Source organism: Poecilia formosa, unplaced genomic scaffold, assembly GCF_000485575.1.
Source record: "Poecilia formosa unplaced genomic scaffold, Poecilia_formosa-5.1.2 Scaffold675, whole genome shotgun sequence".
NCBI lineage: Eukaryota > Metazoa > Chordata > Actinopteri > Cyprinodontiformes > Poeciliidae > Poecilia > Poecilia formosa.
Window position 1 is genome coordinate 32,389 of NW_006800614.1, and position 13,735 is coordinate 46,123.

The 13,735-nt window shown below is 38.2% G+C and overlaps 1 protein-coding gene across 1 annotated transcript in view; it reads right to left on the reverse strand.

Moving 5' to 3' along the window:
• Nucleotides 1-2,764: 2,764 nt before the first annotated feature.
• Nucleotides 2,765-13,735, reverse strand: part of ldlrad3 (low density lipoprotein receptor class A domain containing 3) — a 98,721-nt gene continuing 87,750 nt past the window's right edge. The window contains exons 5-6 of the mRNA XM_007542288.2: nt 5,563-5,950; nt 2,765-4,565 (exon numbers count right to left, since the gene is read on the reverse strand). Of these exons, the coding sequence (XP_007542350.1) occupies nt 4,361-4,565; nt 5,563-5,950 (593 nt within the window). The 3' untranslated portion in view covers nt 2,765-4,360. The remainder of the gene's footprint in view (nt 4,566-5,562; nt 5,951-13,735) is intronic.

A 13,735-nucleotide genomic window follows, 5' to 3' on the forward strand; every position in this document is an offset into this window, starting at 1 on the left:
CATACCTTAAGATGCATTATCCTCTAATGTGGGAATGGCGGTGTTTTGGTGATCTATAGTTTTCAAATTTACCTTTGAATTCTGTAGGTCAGGTTTAGACTATAAAGTCTGGATGGTGTCAGCCCCAGAGTCCTGAAGAACTGTGAACCAGCTATGTGGCATTTTGCAGCACCTTTTCAACCTTAGCCTGACCCAATAGAAGGCTCCAGTTCTGTAGAATACATCTTGATCTGTCTTGATCCAGTACCTTAGAATGCTTGTGCATCAGTCTTCAGCTCCTTTAAACCTGTCCCCAGACTTATTACATTATGACCGCCTCGGAGAGACTCGGAGTGGATTTTTGGTGTCATTTTTCCAACTGATATCTGATACCATTTGTACAACCAAATCATTTCAATCCTTTCTAAGCAATCTGAAAACTGTGGCTTTAAGATAAAAGGTGAAAATGAGCAAATGTCAGGAAAGTCCAATTAGGAAAGTATTGGCAAGACTATAATTGATGGCAGATGGGAAGCCAAAAAGACTGAATCCTGGAAGCGAACCGAACCGAAAGGAGGTCAATTTAATTATCAATATGAACACTTTTGCAACCAGGTTATTGTACCTTTTATGTTATCTCATTTACTCCTCCTGGCTCTGATTGGTTGTCTGTCTAAGTGGTTTATTTCTGCAGATGACAGAAGGACCAAAGGGAAAAGGCAAAAGAGGTCAGTTTTTACAGATGATCTATTTCATATTATGTCATGGCATAGTGACAGTTTTAACAAATATGTAAAAAACAAGCAAACAAACATTTTTTTTTAAAATAAAAATTACCTATTACAGTTTGAAGGATAGAAATAATTCTTATCTTGATGATTCTCACCTTATCTTGGTTTATCATTGCTTCTGTTTTACATTAGTGCTCCTTTCACTAACATAACATGACATTCATGACTGACTATTGATCAGTCATGCTCAATATAGCCTACTGAGCATGACTGACCAATAGGTTATACTTTGCAGTATAGCACGATTCCCATCCTGCTTGTGCACCAGCTGCCATAAAGAAAAAGTGTACAACAGGCAGAGTAAGAAGTGTGCAGGCTTTTAATTAAAGTCTGTGTAGTTAAGGGCTCAGGCTAAGCAAACATGGGCCTCCAGCATCAGAGTTTAAGATGAGGTAAAGAAGAGTGCAGTGTCCAGAGAAGACTGGATAATTTTAGAAAATGGAGAGGGGGGTATAAAGGGGATGAAAATGAGTTATGTGCTTGGATGAAGGGGGGGGAAAGGACGAGCAGGCTGGAATAAAGGGTTCGAATGAAGTGATGTTCAGATAAAGTGACGGGAAACCCAAGCAAAGGGAACAGGCAGGGAAGTCAAAGATGGTATCATGCTATCTGATGTGTCTTAATGTGATGCGGATATTAGGGTGGGAATGGCAAAAGGAGATGGGAGGTTATAAGGGGATCATTACGATGCAAATTTGAGGCGGCTGCTAAACGCTGTTTGATTCAGAACTGAATGTGAGACACATGGAGTAGACGTTTACCCTCAATGTTATACATCAGAAGACAAATTTAAAGTCAAATTGTTGTAACAAACAGCTTAATAGATACTGTCCCTTTAAAAGCAAAGCAAACAATGGGTAAAATGTTCAAAAACTAATGTGCTAAACATCCAAAAACATCCAAGACAGGCGTCCCTTTGACATCCTGGTTTACTGAACTTTATCCTGGATGGTGACCTAGTGACATCTATTGGAAAGTTTTGGAACTGCATGCCCTTGGTTAAGCCACCCAAACAGTCGATAATGATAATAATAATAATACAATAACTTTTTGACTTAATTTGGTTTCTGTTGAATTGATATTTAGTTTCACCAGATATCCCATTTTACATGTTCCATAATTACACTGAATATTTTTTTTTCTACCATTTCAGTACTGTTTAACTGCTTTAGTCACAAAGCACTTCATTTCTCACTCCCTGACCTGGAGGAAACAGTAAAGTTACTGGTGAGCATGGAGTCTTTTCTGAGGGGGGTTTCATTCCACCTACAAAGCTTTTCTTGTGCACACAAAAAGCTGTGAAACTACATCTCTATTAATAATGTGCATCTGAATTTGCTCAATTTGAGCTTGTAGAAGTTAAATGTTTGGGCAAGCTGGTTCTGTGAAATGCACATGTTGTTGATCTGCTTATGAAGTGTAGGTTTTGCAGATGTTTTAACATTTCATTTGATTATTAACAAAATAGGAGTTGATAAACTCTCCTTGTGTCTAAACTTCAACTCAGTAGTTAGAATCTAACACGTTTTTGAGTAATTCAATTGTTGAATTGAAGTAAAATTATCTGTACCAGAACAGATCTGCAGGCTTTATATAATAAATATAATATAATATAATATAATGAATACTTGCAACCCCCCACCAAACCAACTAGTCAAATTATGTTAATGCTGACATCACTTTTGACATCCAGATCTACTGTAGTCAGTTCTAGCAGCTGACTACAGTAGATCTGTACAGCATCTCTTTCTCGTTCTTTTTATCTGGATACTGGTGTAAGTTCAAATAAGCGAAAGCAGTATTCCGCTTCAGAGTATAAACTTTGACAACCCTTTATCTAATCAGTCTCTATTACTGGAGCTTTAACACGCTGATTATGGATAATTTAGTATCTTAAGTACATGATTCTAAGCTATTGGTCAAGAGAAAAGCCTGACCAACAAACAATAAGACATTTAGTTTGACAGTAGAAAAAAAGAAATATCAACTCAGGATATGAATCGGAAATTTGTTTTACTTCAAATGTACACACTACATAGAACAAAGAAATCATGAAAGAAAACTTCACAGATGTGGGATTTGTGTGGATAGATAAAGTTAGGACTAAAAATCAGAAATGAAGAAGGACTTGATCACAACAAACCCTCAAATCAAAACCGAGATCAGCACTGGTGGGAATTCGACCTGAGACTCATGTCCAGTTTCACCCAATCAAACATTTGCAGTCGTTTTGGTGATAAAATTACAAACGCATAGTTGTTTCTTTTATTGGTAAACTTTTAGTATTCATATATTTGGTTTCATTTGCTTTTGTACCAGAATTAATTGCATTATAAAAGGAAAGGAAGGTACAAATGAGACCTAGAAGGTCTTACAACACAATCATATTTTACTTCACATTCTAAGTAGTGTTCTGTTTTAAATAGATTGATTTGTTTTGTCTTGTGCACAATTTCTTTACATGTGCATTTCAGACTAATGCCTTTTCTACTTCACACCCAGCTGTTGTTCCAAATTTGAAAGAAAATAAAAAAGGTAGTATAGAATCTAATGGCTGTTTGTGTTATTACTTGTCCCATCCCTGAAATGGAAGGAAAAAAATATATATATATATTGTACCGATGGCTAAAATGTTCAACTCAAGCTGGGATGTGACAATTTAATTTGTTTCTAAATCATTGAAAAAAAAAAAAAAAACAGAAATTGTTTCTATTTTAAAAGTTCATACATTTTTCTTTTAGAAAATCAAATAAGCAATAACATATTTTGTCAAACCACATTTTCCCCTTTGCATTCTTATGGAATATAAAGCAGATTGAACCCTGTTGGTCTTACAGGATCCAAACGTCTCGGATCCAAACGTCTCGGTTCTTCTGCTTAGAGGAATGATTTTAGAACATCAAGTACAAACATCGTCTCCTAAAACATAGGTGGTCCTATTACATATTGTTATTGGTATTTAACTAAATGGCAAGATGAGACACAAAGGAAAATATTTAATGAGTTAAAAGAAAAAAAAAAAAAGCCTAAGCTGATCTGTTTAAAATTGTTTCAAACAAGCAGCAAGGTATTAGTTTGTGTCTGTATGTCTCATATGATGGTTCATTTGATGAACTGGGAATTTAAGCTAAATCTAATTTAATTATATTTTAAATGCAAATAGGCACATTGTGGAGTATTTTAAAATATAGCAAAACTCATCCTACGCTAATCAGAAGTGTACCACAACAAAGACAAGCAGTTGATTTCTTCTTTGTAGTCTTCAGTATATTCACTGATAAGTATAATAGATAAAATGTCTTCAAGGAACTGAATTAAAACCAACTGAACACTTTGAAATGTAATTAACCTATCATGCCAGCAGAGGGAACCAGCACACAGGTTCAGTCTACAGGAGAAATGCTGGAGCTTCAGCAGGCTGAAGTGAAGGCAGCCAGTTTTGGACCCTTTTGAAGTTGATTAACTCTCCCGAATCTTTTCCTAAGGGTCTTTATTTAGGACTGTCCTTTAGTCTTTGACAGCTCTATATGGCTGGATTAGTGAATCCAGCTGTTTGACTGTCCAAAGTCCAATCAGTATACATGACGGGGCTACAGCTGGTCTGACTCCTCCGTAGGACTGGGACCCGTCTGCGAGTCCGGGGGAAGCATCCTGGGAGGTGGGGATGCAGAGCCCGGCGACGTGCGATGGCTCAGACCATCCTGCAGATCGTCGTACTGAGGAAGATTTCCCTCTGAAGAAAGTTCGCTGTCTTTGACGTAAGGCGGAGGGGGGAGGTCAAACCAAGGAGGCCGACTAGGGAGAAACAAAGCACATTGAGGCTTTACAGAGCAATTACACAGAGTGCCTTGTAAAAGTTTTCATACGGCATCAACCTTTTCGTACTGTCACATTATAACATCAAACTTCAATTAAGTTTTACGTAACAAATAAAAAGTACCATATAAATGGGAAGTGAAAGAAAAATGACACATGGTTTTCGAAATCTATTTCAATTACCTAAATGAAAAAAGTGGTTTGTTTATGTATTTATCTCCCTTCACTTTCATACCTGTAAGCAACATCTAATCGAACTGAACAGTGAGTGTTAATCAGAGGAGTCCAGGTCCAATGTGGCTCCGGACTCATAGTTATGATATAAGAAGGTTGTGCGGTCAATTGAGAGCATATTTTGTGTCAGTACAAATACACACACTATCTGTTCTTATTTTCATATATGTTTTAAAATGCTAAATACATTGTTACATTTTCTTGCAAAGGATTTTGAGAACCTTCCTCATCCTTTGTTCCACTTCACAATTATACAATACTTTGTATTAGTCTGTAGACAAAATCCCAATAAAAATCTATTATTTGTGGTTATAAAGTATGTAATAAAACTTCAACGAGTGTGAAAACTTTGTCAAATCACTACGAAAATTAAACAAGAGGTGCTTTTTTTTATACAAAAGAAGAAATAAGTAAAAAAAACAACAACATATGTCTGGAAAATATTTTAGGAAACCTTAATCTTGTAAAACTTTTTCTTATTGTTCAAATATCAGCCCTCAAATAAAAGGGCTATTTATAAGCCTGTTTATTCGACGGGTAGGCAGGAAAGATTTAGACACAGAGGAAGATGAGCTGTGGAGATGAAGAGCCGGGGGGAAAAGGCTATACAAGTCTGTTTATTCGGCTTATGTAGTCGAATAAACTTCATAATAGGCTAGTTGTACTTTACAACAGGCGAGCTGTCTGTTGTATTTTACTAAAACAGATTTTAAAGTGCAAAATGCCAAGAACGTTCATTTACCTGACATCCAGAACCGATTCAGAGTAAGAGGGAGGCGAGTCTAAGGACACTGAGGAGGGATACATGGCCCCGGACAGCAGATGCAAAGCTTGAGGAGCTGCGGTGTACTGGCCCGCAGCACTGCTGGAGCCGGGGCTGAGACCCAGACCTCTGGCATTAGCGTGACCCCGGTCCAGGATGACCAGTCGGGACAGCAGGAGGGGCTGGTGGTGATGCGTGCTCCCCCTTACGCTCCTGGGCAACAGGACGCTCCGTTTCCTCTGGTGATGAAGCACCAAGGCCAACAGGGCCACCACCAGGACGAAGATGATGGCGCTGCCGATGACACCGTATGTGATGCTGGGGTAATAGCGCAGACTGTGGTCCAGTGTCACAAAGCCAGGAGCTTCTGTGTGGAAGAAAAAGGAGAAGAGAAAACAGATGATAGCGTATGTTTCCTGATATAAACAGGGATGCTGTAGGGGAGGAAGGAAGGATTTAGATACAGAGGCTGAGGAAACAGGAAGATGAGGCGTGAAGATGAAGCGAGCCGGGGGGAACAGAGACGGGAGCGAAGGAGACAGCCGTGAATACAAAGCAGTAAATTGTTTTCACAATCATTTTGAAATATATCCTGCGCGATTCAATAACAAAAGCCCCTCTTGGAGATGAGAGGTGAGGCCCAATGAGCTCCATGAGACATAAAGGACAAGTCATGGATCACTGCTGAGACTTGTTGAGGGCTAATATGAAGGAACCAGAACAGAGACAGAAAGTAAATGAGTCTTTGTGAGGACAAAGCCACCCCCAGCACTCTGATATCGAATGCAACTTGCTCCGCATCAACGATGAGAGATGGCCTGCAGAACACCGGCAGCTGTCACACACCACCATGTTTGTCACAGTCACATAAGGACTCTGAAAAACACTTGGAAGTGCAGGAAACTTATTGGCCACAATGAAAGCTCGGGCTGGGAGGAACAAACTCAGAGCGAGCCAAACTACTAGCTTAAAGGAGGAGTGGGACGACTATAAAGCCAGAGAGCACTGCAGCTTATTATCCTGGATAGGATGAGGGAATAGCACTTAAACATTTCCACTGACTGATATTACAGTGAGAGAATTTCAATCAGGCACTTGGCATGGGGCTCGTGTAAATGGTGTTTCAGCTTATCAGCCGACACCACTGTTGTATTAAGCAGAGAAGAAGAGCGAAGGGAAGGAATCTTATTTATTACAGAGCTGCAGAAAGCATGTGCTAATGAGGAACGAGCTGCATAAAAGTATTTTACAGTTGCCGTTTCACTTCAAATTAAACTTCTGCCTCAGGGGACTGCGAACATCAAACGTCTGCACGTCACATAAAAAAAGCTTAAAAACACTCTAATGGAGGCTTTCTAAGCTTCGTCGTCCAGGCTTCTGTGGTGCTACTTAAAAGTTCATGTGCATCGCCTGGAACGTAAACCAGTCTCTGTCTACCAGCCATCAAGCAGGCTGTCGAGGATATTACCCAGAATGCTTGCCAGGAAATGACCATTACAGGAAATCTCAAGTTTAAATCAGTAGTCTAAAAAAAAACATTTCCTTCTGGAGGGATTTGATAGCAGGAAAATTGCGAGCAGGAAGCCATCTTGCAGCTTTTTGAATCATCGCAGGCATGGATACACTTATGGGCTTATAAATAAAACGGCGTTTGAACCAGTTCCACATTTAAAGAGCAGCGAGAACAGGGAAAACAAAATAAAGCAGACCAATGTGACTCATTTTGATCCACTTTGTCACTTTGAAGGCTTTTGAAGGTAGTATACGGTTTGTTTACGCACTGGAGCTGAAATCATGCACATGGAGTTTCCAAAGAACCTTTAATGTAGTGCAAAATACAAAACCAAGCTGCTATTCGCTTTATGCATTTCGTTCCACATGGACAACCGAAGACAGCGATCCACATGATTTATGGAAATCGACATGTTCAATCAACTTTTTTTTTTTTTCTTACTTACTTTTTTTCTTACCGATCTTTAATTTTCCGAAGCAAATTGTTGGCACCAAGGTAAAAATGAGCTGAAAGTTTCAAAAATAAAATACTTAAAGCTTATGTTAGTGTTGATCGATAAAATGTAATATAGAAGCAGATCATTAAGTAAACCACACTGAGGTCAAATATTGATAAGCAATTAAATCAGCTTTTAACGATTTCCTACTTTACTGTTACAACTAGCAGATAAAAGTATTTCATGGTTCTTCCATTTGATTGAGCAAACTTGCTTCATCACTTTAGGAGAAATGCCCCAAATGACTGAGTTCCTCTCACTGATTTATAAGTATCCTCATATCGGACTTTGCTGTGTAAGAGAGCTGTGATTGGCTAAGACTCCACCTTTCTGATTTGGGCAACAGCATATTCCTGTACTGAAATTGCAATCATTTTATTATGTTAATGTTAGTTTGGTTTGTTAATTATTACAAAATGTATTAGTTATATAGCTGCTTCTTAATATTGGTTACTAATTCTTGCTGATTAAATAAAATCTAATCATGAGACATACGCAGATATATTTCTTACGCTGACATGAAATAAAGGTTGCTTTATTTTTGTCATTTCAATAGATCACGAGTGATTTGTTTGTGAATATGTACAAATGCTATTAAACTGTCACTAAAAGCCTGATGCAATTGCTGAGATCTGTCTTGAAAGAAATATTATATTTCAATGAGTATTTCTTTTGCCTTGATAAATAAAGAATATGTATGTCGCACAATTTTTTTTCTGAGAGTACAATGCGTAAAAACAAGCACCCTTACAAATGATAAATCTTGATTTTCTGTGTTTGTCTTTGCTTTCAGACAACACAGTGCTTTTTTCCTCTGTCTATCTGACCTTGAGGGCCTCAGGGAGCTTCTTCAGTGTGTGAGTAACTGTGTTCGCACACATTGTTGAATACCTACCAACAACTATCCTGGCATACAGCCTTTGTAATGTACCACTGCAGTCAGGGGGCCCATGCCTTAATTAAATTTAATCTAATTCAGATGCTCCACCCGCATGCTGTCCCAACCAAAGGAAGAAAAAACAGCCAATAAAACAAGACCCACAGGTCCCTCCCTTGTGATTTAAAATTGGTCGGTCCTTCACGCTACCAATTAATCACACGCCGAACCCTCAGCAGAGAAAGGCCAAAACAAAGAGGAATTATTCACATAATTACCTAGCAGAAAAAGAAAAAAAAACACAAAACAAAAAGCTAAAATAAAGAGATCCCACCACTGCCAACCTATGCTGCTTTCAAGATTCATTGAAGTCTTCTGGGAGCAAAGAGAAACGCACACAAAGGAATCTCATAATGCTGTAACGCGAACAATGGGAGCATCTTCGAAAAGATTTGTGACGGAGCCCTGAAAGCCTGCCGCAAATGACGCACTGACTGAAAAGAAAAAGGGTGGAGACAGGCGCAGGCCCCGCTTTTCTGCCAGAGAAGAGGGGGGTCCCAGGAGTCTCTGGCCCCCTGCTATGTCTGTGATTGAGTTTTGGAATCTGTCTTTTAACCATGTTAGCTCTAGCAACAGAAAAAGGCAAGCTGTAAGGATTATATACAAAAAAAAAAAAACAAAACACAAAAAAGTGAGGTTAATAACATTTTGTTTTTCAAAATATGCGCTGCTAAAAACAACTTAATGTATTTTCCTTTTTCCAGATTTGTACAATTCTTTTGTTCATTTTTTGCTGAAAATCTCTTGTATCTATGTGTTTGTGTGACCTTGTTTTTTACATTTTACCTATTTTTGTCTTTCTTTTGCCTGAAACAGTGTACCTTCAGCTTTTTATGGTTTGAACATGTTTCACTTCTCTCTCTCAATCTTTCACCCTCTATTTATAGTTTATGTACTTGCTCAAAGTTTTTGTTTCAGAACTTTAGTGTATTTTGATTTTTTTTTTTTTTTTGTTCCTTACACCTACAGTACTTTGGATGTCCTGTTCAATGGTTTTGCTTTGAACTCTAAGCTTAAATTACACCAAATCCCTAGCCAGGACCTTTCAGCTCACACTCAAACTTGGTATTTAACAATTTGAATTGTAAACTCTTACCGTCGGGTACCTCCAAATTGAATTACAGTAATGAATGACTTCACACATCAAAGTCTCGGAAGGCTAAACTGATCAAAGATGCTGAGTACAGGGCACATGAATGAATATGAGCAGGGCAAAAAAAAATAAATAAAAAAAAAGCACTCAAATGCAATATTCTTCTGATGTATGCTAATATTCCATCACTTTTGATGATCAGATATGTAGTTGCTACAATGAAATACTATACAGGAATTGCTGGAATTTATTTGCAAGATTTACATGCAAAATCCTTTTAAAATTCTGCTAAAACCCAAAAGGAAAGAAAACTGACATGGTTATGTAAATGCATAACATTATATTTTAATCTTTTTTTCCCTTGTATGTTTTGGTTTGTAGATTTTAGGATCTGCTTTTAGTACTATATAATATAATTCATTTAGGGGAAGTTCAACATCCAGCTCTGGCATTTAGCTCATAAAAACACTGTTAAGTTAGTTTTAAACAACCGACAAAGATACTGTTGATCAGTCAGCGATAAACACATTCCTCATTCTCTTAACAAACTCTTTGCTGCAACATAAAAACAAATATTTTACAAAGCGCAGCTGCGGGGAAATAAGCCTCCATGTTGACCTTTTTTTCCAGCTGAAAGTATATAAAATCCACAAAGTACTTCTGATGTAAGCAAATGATAACTGCTTAGTCATGAAGCAGCAAACCTTACATAAATATTTGTTGAAATTCAAATACCTGAAATAAACAGGTAAAATAGGAAAAACTAGTAGATGTGAAGTTGAAACTAGTGATGTCCTGATTGTGTTTTAGTTGATCAGAGTCCATGGCAAAACTCAGACTTCTGCTTGTTGGTGTGCAGTTGGCAGTTCACTACAAACTCAGCATTTTCAGTTACATTGCTCATAAAGTTACATTGCAGGCTGTACCTGTTATTTTGTTAAACTAACAAATCTGAAATTTTGTGCTTTTTGAAATGAGGTTAAGAGTGAAAGAAAGACTGTGTTTACAACTCAACCTTCCTGTCTGAGTGTTTTTAAAACATTGACCTGCTCTGCACATCTTTCCCAGACATCTGTGTGTGTGTGTGTGTGTGCGTGCGTGTGTGTGTGTGTGTGTGCGTGTGTGTGTGTGGGAGAGAACAGATAAAAGAACATAACAAAAATGTACAATCTTCAAAACAAAAAGTTAAGCTTCTGATACAGGGCACCATCACATGATTTACTGGAACCGAATCAAACTACTAGACGAACTGTCAACGAGGCATGTCAAAGCAGAGAAAAACTTACCAACATTAGCTTAACTCTTTGGGAAATTAAATTTAAAAAATCATTATATTACTAAATACAATGGTTTTATATGTAGAGCATGATGTACATGTTAAAACCACATCTGCTTAACCCTGTGTGGGTATGAGAGAATCTCCAGTCTAACAATGCTTAGCCTTGTTCTTTTAGATTCTAATGTCAGAAACAATGTTATCACCACCTGCTGGTACTGCAAATGTTTAACAAGTTTTATTAAAAACATTATTCTTAAAAAAAATAGAGGCCTCAGAGGTAATGTTAAACTAAGATTAGAAGATTTTATAAATTTCTTTGTTTTGACTGATTGGGAATAAACATTAGCAGCTAGGTGCCTAATCTTAAAGGACTTGCTATGAGGGAAAATCCTAGTTTAAGCAATACATGTGCCTCTCATGTGCCAGCTAGTCATTTCGTGTAATTGGGGCAGCACAGATGCACTTAGGTTCCTTATTAACAATCTCACGCTGCAGTTCTCCCTGTGACACCGCCGCCTCTCTCCCACTGCATCCATACTGTATTCATAAACTCCTAAACCTTTCATATGTGGAGGCTTGGGGGAGAGGTGCAGCCTTTCAAACAGGCCACTTTAATTACATCAGAGTGCCATCTCCCCACATCCCTCGTCTACCCTCTTTCGCCTCCACTCCACTGCTCCCAGTGCATTTTGTGCCCCTCTTGTCTCTCCTCTGTTGTTTCCCGCGCCCTCTTCTCTGCTCTGTCGCTCTATTCTCTCCTCCTTCACTCTCTGTTTCACAGCATTCACCTCTTCATTTTGTTCAGTTGTCCTGGAGATGACATGTACCTTGCCGTTTTAAAATGCAACAAATATATGGATGGGGGAAATAACTATCTGTGATCAGAAACAGTCTTTCCAGTAGTTTGAGGATTTTGTCTTTTACCTTGTGATTTCACCAATACAATCCCTTGTAAGTAGACGTGCACCGATTGCTGTTTGTGGCTGATCGCCCATCTTTAAAAAGCCTGATTTTGGCCAAAACCATTTTTTTTTTTACTGAAATGTTGCTAAATATAGCAAGAAAGTTGCTGAGTTGGGTGACTATTGTTAACTGCAAACGGGCAGACATGATCTGGTCTGATAAATGCAATTAGCAAATTGCAACGTTTTTGGATAAGTCTGCATTGCTTTACATTTTGTACGTTGCTTGTGACGGGTGCTGGTGGGGAGAGAGCTTCAGTAAAACTGAAAAAAAGAATCTGAGGTCCACTATGTCTCAAGACAGGCTTTACAGTCTTGCCATATTGTACATTGAAAGCCATTTGGCTAGTCTTCGAGGACATGATCAGTCACTTTATTAGAAAGAAGGCTCGGCGCTGGGCTCTTGGTGAGTCAGGCTGAGCAGGCGCCAGGCAGCTGTCAAATGGCATATTTGAAGAAAACATTTGTGTTTGCAGTGGTTGTTTGTTCTTATCTTGTTAAAAAAATGTGTTGTTTTCACTACTTTTAGATGGTGATATTAGCTTATTTTAATTTAGATTGATTGTAAAATTAAGCTTATGTTACAATTTTATCAACATAATACAGATAAAAACGCATATGTAGAACACTTTTTTTATCTTTCAAGAATGTTTAAATAACTTTTTATTTTCATTTTCTTCAATAAAAAACATAGACTGATAAGACCCTTCGAGACATTTTTAATGTCTACTTTTAATGATGCTTCAAATAGTGAATTGTACGCAAACTGTTGCATGTTAGAGTTTAGATTTAAAACCCGATCCCAACTCGAAACTGGAGCCGGGTTGCACCAAAATTTGCTTATTGGACAGGTCCAGGTCAATCCTCTGTGGCACGTTTCACTGGCCAACAATACATACAATGCAGAGAAAACCAAGGGAGAACGCACAATATAAAGTTGTATTGATATGAAATTGCATGTACAGCAGTAAATATTGTGCTAGTGCCAGTACAAGACTGTTGCAAGCCTTTAAAGGTGGAACTTGAGAAAATTAGGACTAGTTCACAAGAGCGAACGACTGTATATGTTAACATGCTACAGACCCAGCAACACAGTAAAAACATACATACAGAAAAAATAAAACTAACAAACCAGAGACCAGGAGAAAAAAAAAATTCACCCATGAACAGTGCCAGTTGAAATATCTTACACACAGCTTCTTGAAACTTAACTTCACAGTTTCTGCTCCAAAAACCTGCTACAAGAGGCTGAGTAATACAGACCCCCACTGTGTGCTTTGCTCAGCAACAGGAACACACTCGTTTCTGCATGAACGTCTGTGTGCCATCCTTCCCAGACCCTACAGACGCTTCTTTTTCTTTAAAAGGGGAAATTAAAGTAACCATCTGAGTCTTTGTAATGACTCAGACTTTTTCCCAAAACCCCAGCAGTTCCTTTGCCTGCCATGCAGACTAATACTGGAGACTGTGAATGGCCATGAGGGATCACTGCTTTTTGTATGCATAAACACCCACTATTATAACGATAAAGAGAATACGAGTAAAATTAGAACAGAATCCAGTTGAAAGGAGCCGATTGAGGATGCACTCATAAATATCCAACAACACCAATTTGTTTGTGTGGCTGCATGTTAAAATCCTCCACTCTCTTTAAAAACAAAACAAAACAAAAACATCCTCGAAAGGCCAAAGGGATTTACATTATAATCTAAAACAGCCCACAGCAATAAGACGGAAAGCTTTCATATCAAAATCACCAAAAATACACACCAGCGGGAGTTTTTGGAAAGCAGAGATCTGCCGAGAGAGGCCACACACAAGATCAAAGAGCAACTTACTCCCACTGAAGCAAAGCACAATGGGCGACTGAGG